Source organism: Montipora capricornis, chromosome 8 (assembly GCF_036669925.1).
Source record: "Montipora capricornis isolate CH-2021 chromosome 8, ASM3666992v2, whole genome shotgun sequence".
In the NCBI taxonomy this organism is placed as follows: Eukaryota; Metazoa; Cnidaria; class Anthozoa; order Scleractinia; family Acroporidae; genus Montipora; species Montipora capricornis.
Window position 1 is genome coordinate 17,594,770 of NC_090890.1, and position 7,500 is coordinate 17,602,269.

Consider the following 7,500-nt stretch of genomic DNA (forward strand, 5'->3'; position numbering starts at 1 on the left):
GCCAATTTTCTTGCTTGAACACTGAGCAACTGGAGCATTCGGTGGAGCATTCTTCTTCTGCGTTCGAGATGTCAGCTTGTGGTATATGTAAATCTTCAGTGCTGTTGTCTTCTAGCTCGACGCTGGCCGGTTCGTCTGCACTACTCGTACTAGCAGTCAGCTTTGGAACTTTGGGATCTGGTTCGTCTGTCTCCACTGTCGAAGTCTTAGAAGATTCCTTGAAACTTGCCATCGCTGCCTTAATAGCCTAGTAACCAAGATATGTACATAATTTTTAAGTCTTGACTAGACAAGGTATTAGAAATATATCATTCCAAAAACGATAGGACAGAGACTTAGTACTTGTGAAATATCTCACCATTCTTTTGCCTCGATTGCTCAGGGGTTGTTCGTCCTCTCCTGCATGTACCTCAGTATGAACTGTCGGGAAAGCCGTAATTCCGAAGCTGTCTCGCTCTAAATACGGAATTGATGGAGCTTTTTGGTCCTTCAACAATGTGTAGTTTCGAACAAAATCATCTGGCTTGAAATGCTTCGAGCATATCACAGAACTCTTCGATGGCTCCCATTGAGCACGTTTCAGTCTCACAAAATCTATCCATCTCTTCCTTCGTTTCTTCGCCTCAGGACGCTCATCGCCGTAACACGGTATCGTATGGAGCGCTATTCCATTCTCTAAGCTTCTGACGTTACTACAACCTCCAACAACACATCTGTGCGGCATATTTGCGACCAATATCGATCTAACCTTACAAATACAACAAGTGAACTGTGCGAAATACGGATTGTTGGGGTCTCGAAGTGACGTCACAGTAGTCGCCAGACCCTTGATCTTTGAAACGCGGTCGCGAGCCAAAATGGCGGCGATTTTAGCGCGATTTTCCTTACTTCAACGGGGCATAAAAATTCAAGGATTTGACCGAATCAAACAATTTTGACGAAGAAATACTCACCAAAGCATGAAGATTTTTTTAAGCGAAAAAAAAATTTAGGGTTTTAGGTGCACTTTAAATATAGAGTAGCTATTTAATGTAATGTCGATAGCCTTGTAAATTCTTTCGGCTATTTTTAATGTAACTGTTCTTGTTTTAGCATGTATTTTTGCTTAAAAAACAATAAAGATATAAAGACCTAAAAGACATAGACCTTTTTCATAATGGCGGGCAAATAAAATACACTGGAGAGAGCACGGTATCCGTATTATTACCTATTTGGATGACTGCCAAACCAGCATCCAGGAGAGTCAGGGAGGGCATCGCAGCCAGGAGTTTCATCACTCATCCCGAACATTGTTGCTGGGAAACATCCAAAGTAGAAGAAGGCATCATTCAAGTTCCACTCCCACGTATCAAAGGACTTAAGGAAAGGATTGATCTTGTAGCTTGTCACAAATCTTCGGTAACAGCCTGGTGTGGTCAGTTGTTTCTACTGGGTTAGTCATTTGTGGACAAGGGCTATGTATCGTGATATTCTATCCTCTGAATTCTGGTCAGAACGCATTTCCCTCTCCCCTGAAGCAATGTGGGAGGTGCAGTTCTGGAAGGAACTGGCTTTGATGATTGTTTTGATGATTATCACAGTCAGCCTATCTGGAAGACTAACCCCAGGATACACGTCATTACCTATTCAGATGCAAGTGACTCAGGATGGTGGTTCTTGTGCGAATGTAGCAGGCAGCTGGTCTGAAGCTCAGAGCAGGAAGAGCTCAACATGGAGGGAACTCTGAGGAACGAGACTGGTGCTTATATCCATTGGGACTCACAACATGAACATGGTACGCATCCTCAAGGTAGGCAGTCCAAAGCCTAAACTCCCTGATGTTATTTACACACTATGCAAACAGTACCAGATTCATCTGGAGCCTGAATGGATCCCTAGAGAATTTAACAAGAGGATGATGAGTTATCCAGGCTAGCCAGTACAGACGACTGTTGCTGCTTTGGATATTTTGTGGAGACCACACACAATACACCGTTTTTCTACCTTCCAGACATGCCAGGTTCCGTGTTTCTGTAGCCGTTGGCTGAATACAAGTAATGAATGCCTTCACACTTGACTGGTCAGTACTGAGGGCACTGAAACAAACGAAGCACAATAGGGAAATAGGAACTCTTGTCATCCCATTGTGCACTTCGGCACCCAACCTGGAGAATTTGTACAGGACTGGGTGGAAATTCCACCTTCAGAAGAGATGTTTCTCCCGGCCATGTTAGGCTCCTCTGTCTTCAGCAGACCCCAACTTTTTGTGTTCTTGCTCTACCGATCGCTTTTACAAGTTCATCAGCCCACACAGCTAAGCCGTTTTTCTAACAAACAGGGCGCTGGGTACTGTGTGGGGGCCATTGAGAACCTGGGAAGAGCCAATGTCCCACAGATATGACCTGTGAGTGGCCAATATGCTAGGGCCCCCTGAGTGGCCAATGCTTTTAAAGCCTGTGAGTGGTTAATGTGTTAAAACCTGTGAGTGATAGAGAGGCCTGTGAATGATTGCGAGAGGACCGTGTATTCTAAACTGCCTGTGAGAGGCAAAGGAACCTATTGTGTACTAGAGGACTGCTACTGGTACAAACAGATATTGAACTGACGTGTGGTTTTTTACTCACAATGGGCATGTAGTGGCTTGTGCAGGGCCAATTGACAGCCTGCGAGGGGCAGCAATCTTACCATAAATGCTTGCATTGGGGAATATGTAGACTATTACTTGATCTATTTAGCGGATCCTAACTTTGTTCTAAATGTCTCTTCCCCCAGTTCCTCCTACCCTGAAGTTTCTGAAAACCAGTCACCACCCTGAAGCATGCACTCTTGCCCAGGCAATTCCCAACGTCATGATCCAAGACAGAGCCCCAAGTACTGTTAGGAAATATGCATCATCCTTCTCAGCTTGGCAGAATATGGGCAGAAGCTACAGACATTAATGTCCTCCCCACATCTGGTCCTGAGTTGCAGTGTTACCTTGTATACCTATTGCAGACAACCAAATCACTAGCGTCCATCCAGGCAGCAGCTTTTTGGGGTGGCATGGGCCCATCAAAAGCCTTGCTTCCCATCCTCTGCAGCAGCTGCTGCCATCCCGGACAGGCTCCTGATAAAGAAACTGAACAAGCCCTTCTAAGGGTTTCTAGAACTCTCTGTCTGTAAGGAGGGCCAGTTACGTCACGAGAGACACGTGAAATATTAGTTGTTTTCTATCCAGTTTTGTCGAGAGTTAGTTTGGCTAATAGTCCTTTACCTTGTTACTTCGTTTCTATTCAAAGTTCATCAACAGAGCCGATTGGTGGAGGACTAATGTTTTAGTACAATTAATCGATCCAAGTGGCATTTCTCCTAGGCTCTATGCTTTTCCCTCTTGTCAATAAATTGCTGTTGCATAGTTGTGTGGCAGACAAATGGCACTCAGTGTGTGAGAAATGTTTTTCCTGCCAGCTGAGCTTGCAAAAGAGGCAAAAAACAAAGTTCTCTCACACTGAATGGGGGACCTTGGGTACAGGTCAGTATGTCACAAGTTAAGTTGAAAGGTAACAAGATTGCAATGCTCGCTGGACCTTCATTTACCCCTGACCCAACCATCCCATTATGTCCAGTAACACTTCACACTTCAAAAGAACTCACCTTTAATGAGTCTAATGTTTGAAGCCATTGCCATTCCTCTCTAAAATATAAATCAGAGGAAGATGTATAAACCATAAAGAATGACTGTGCACATCAAATCTCACTGGAATACAAAGTAAGCAAGAAAATAGCAAGTAATCTTCTACCTGGAGACATTAGGGTTGTCTCGAATTTTAACGTGTGGTAAAACATTGGGACAGGTTTCTTGTACCACAACATGAATTGCATCCACAGAGGTACGCAGCTTGAGATATCCAATATAAAGACCCCTAAGCAGAATACAGACATAAACCTCAACCAAAAACATGACTGGACTTACTGATGCTTGTTTTAAAGGGGTCTATGACAAACACCCTTACATGTGGTTAAGTCAATGTACTTGTGCTAACGTGGAGAGCTTGGGGGAGTTGGGGGGGGGGGGGGGGGGTGAATTTTGCCAAAAAGGATTTTTAGTCAGCAAATTAATTTGCCGCTATTCATAACTTCAGTTCAACACAAAATCGCACTATAAAAGGTGTGGTGCCTTCTTGGGCACATTTAACTGATTTGCCAAATGAATCAACCACGGACGCAACCGAGCTCTGTGATAATTTGTGCAATAACAAAGCCCCTTATGGCAATGTGTCCGTAATGTCATAAAATGCTATTTGTGGTTCTTTTTTTAATCTCTTTCATTGCTGTTTGTTGATCACCATCTTCAATAATTAATCAGCTGTGCTTGAATGAATTCGAACAAAAGAAGTATGTGTCTTTGTGCTTAAATTGCCCGGTCAAATAACCTCACAAAAAGAATCTGCAAAGATTTCTATCTATGAAACAATTTACCTTTCAATGCACTTCCTGCTATTTTTAAAATATTGAATTTTCTCCTAAGGTGAAGAAAAATAACAGGGTGATATTAATAAGTTGTAAACATGGCTCAATTTTCTGACATTTTTCTCTTTTATGAAAGCCAAGTTGTTCACCTAGGCTAAAAATGATTGCTTGTCAACTGTCTGCTTAACAACATCTAACAATACCTGTGACACTTTCCTTTCTTAGGGAGGATAGGTGTTCTTCATGCATCCAATTAAATTGTGTACACACTGAGTTTTATGTGGCTATTGTTGCCTTTCAACCAATTCTCAAAGGTGCAAGTACCATTTTTCAAGGTACAAAAAAAACACAGACAAACGGTGACTGATATAAACCTAGCAGGCTGAGTTCACTTCATAGCTTAGTAGAGTTGTGTTCAGTTCAGTGGTTCATCAGGTTTCAAGTCCTGCTTGAACCTCCAATGACCAACGATCATTGTTTCCTTACCTGTTACCTGATTCTATGATATACACATATATATACATATAAAATGTAAGTGGTTCAGTCTTCGCTGAGAGAAAGTGCTCAATGCAGTTTTCAGACCGTTATAATAGATTAAAAGAGAAAATCATAGATAAATCATGGTTGTCCTTAACTCCAAAGTTTCAGACTGCTTTATTGTAACAGAAATGAACCTAGTATATGTAAGCAATTGTTTTAATAATAATTATTACACTGTCTTCTGATTGTTGTTGACTATGTTGGCCATGTTAGTTGACAGCTGTCGTTCACTTTTTTGAACATCTTGTGGAGTTCGAGCTATTTTGGAATTAAGTAAAGGAAGGTTTAAGCAACATTTGTTTCCACATTTTGGCTGTAGTTCTAATTTTGTACCTATTGGTTCCCTGACTCTCGCTGATTACATATCGGATATTTTCATGTATCAGCTGGACTTTGGACACGTATAACCGTGCAGTATTGTTAAACTCGTCTTCATGGCATGATAGGGTTGAGATTCTTGAGGTTATTGAAGCTGGAACTTGTGTGATAATGGAACGAGGGTGGTTGGATCATACCAGCCCATTGCAACATCTAACATAAATGAATCATCTCTCTTGACCCAAGATTCATTTTTGTCAAACAAAAGACATGTCCTCGTACGTAACAGTCATTTATTGCTTGGCATATACAAGTGATAGCTTGAGTACTGTACTGTTCTGATAGTTATGGATAGCATTCAACGACATAAAAAACCAGGAATGAATACTTGTTCTTCTCTTCAATGTTTAAAAACCAGTTAATGACTGACATGAAGTGTTACGCCACTGCATTTCAAATCCAATTACACTAAAAAGCTTGAATTTTGCAAGCTTTCCTACATGAAAACAGTACTTAAACTTTGAAAGCGTGTCCAGTGCCAAGCACACATTCTGTTATTACTCAAGGTAAATCTGATGCTCAACAACATAAAGTACATCATGTGAATAAAATTGGCAAAGGTAACGTTCTTTGTTTTATCAGAAGGTTTGTTTCCAACATTATTACAGAATGGATTAAAATTTTAGGTAGTGGTAATCTAAATAATTTTAATAAACTAGAGTATGTAAAAGGAATAAGGAATTAATGAAGGATCTCAACTTAAAGAGGGTATTAAAATCAGCTGCTATTACCTAGAAAAAAAGTGGGACCACTTGTTCATGTGACATGTTTCTTAAAATGACTTGAACTAACCTGAATGGTAGAAAGAAGCACCTCTGATGCAGAGAATATCTCCTCTTGCAAACTTTGCAACAAAGGAGCTGTCTGTACTTTTTTCTGTAGCTTGCTAAGGGATGACCATTTCAATGACATGATCCGTGGCCTGAAAGAGCTGGCACGCTGGCAATAAATTTGAATGACTTGAAAAGAACATCACTGATTCAAGAAAATAAGCACAGGACAGGGACCAAAAAGAAAATGAATGGCAGTATTGACAGTTCTGGATGTTTCATGCCATCCATGATGCTCGATTTTGGGCTGAAGCTAAAAGAAAATACTGTGCTCATCAAGCAGGCCTGTAACTTTATTTCACATGCCACCCTCTCCCATATAGTAGCTCTTTCCCTTAAATGCTCAAAGGCTGTATACACTTACAATGAGATAATTAACAGCAATGATTACAGTACTTCCAGTCCTATCTTTGATTGGTTTGTAATGCAGCTGTCCAAGATCTTGCTTCCCAAGTGCTCCCTATATGAAAAGAAGTTGAAAATAATTAATTATAAAATTCCACTACGATTGAAAATCCACTTTCGTTTCTTCTTAAAATTTTGAACGTCTGTTTGCATAACACCATTCTGGCAAAGAGGTAAGTTGAAGAAAGAATGTAAGAGGTTACCTGTAGAGTATCAGCAGCAAGCAGTAATTTACTCCTGAACAGGATAGACGTTGATGAAGACTTTTTCTCTATCTCCTCTTTTAACTTTTTCACATCCTTCCAAGTGCATGCAACCTGTAATTCAAAGACCAAGTTAAATCAATGGGCAACTTGACACAACCATTTCTACATACCATCCAGATAAGGGTTCATTTATTTTAACAATAGGCAAAATACACAGCATGTTAAAAGAAGTTTGTACTGAAAATCTCACAGATTAATAGTGCACTTGATTTTTAGTACCTAAATGTAATCATCACATATGCGTGGGAAATGTGTTGTATTCCTTGGGTTCAGACTTCTTTTACACGTATAACATAGGTTTTCAAAATTTCCAATAACATTAAAAAAAAGAGCTTCAACAAATTTTGATCGGCTTATGCACAATTATGTCACGAAAGAGATCCCAGAATTAGTTATGCTTATAAAATAATATTATTATCATCAATGGAGAGAAAAATATTATAGTTCGAGAATTTTGTTGGGCATTTTATGACAACAGAATGACACATTTAAACATTATGGTAAGGTGACATCACTGTTGCTGCTTATAGGCAGCAGTCCTAGTCTTGAAGCCATCATGAATTTGGGCTCCATCGTTGGTTCGCAGCCTCATATGAGCACTCTCAAGGCTAGCCAATCAGGGGCTGTCTTATAACAGATGAAGTTCACATGTG

General features: G+C 40.3%; 2 protein-coding genes across 2 annotated transcripts in view; both read right to left on the reverse strand.

Annotated features, from left to right (window-relative positions):
* The window catches only part of LOC138060500 (uncharacterized), a 6,382-nt gene extending 6,254 nt beyond the window's left edge, over positions 1-128 (reverse strand). Inside the window, exon 1 of the mRNA XM_068906300.1 lies at positions 1-128. This exon is cut by the window's left edge and continues 120 nt beyond it. The gene's annotated coding sequence lies outside the window, so the exon portion shown is untranslated.
* Positions 1-7,500, reverse strand: part of LOC138059020 (ankyrin-repeat and fibronectin type III domain-containing 1-like) — a 213,514-nt gene that overhangs the window by 37,618 nt on the left and 168,396 nt on the right. Inside the window, 6 exon segments of the mRNA XM_068904513.1 lie at positions 3,613-3,652; positions 3,759-3,881; positions 4,438-4,481; positions 6,139-6,285; positions 6,541-6,636; positions 6,785-6,898. Of these exon segments, the coding sequence (XP_068760614.1) occupies positions 3,613-3,652; positions 3,759-3,881; positions 4,438-4,481; positions 6,139-6,285; positions 6,541-6,636; positions 6,785-6,898 (564 nt within the window).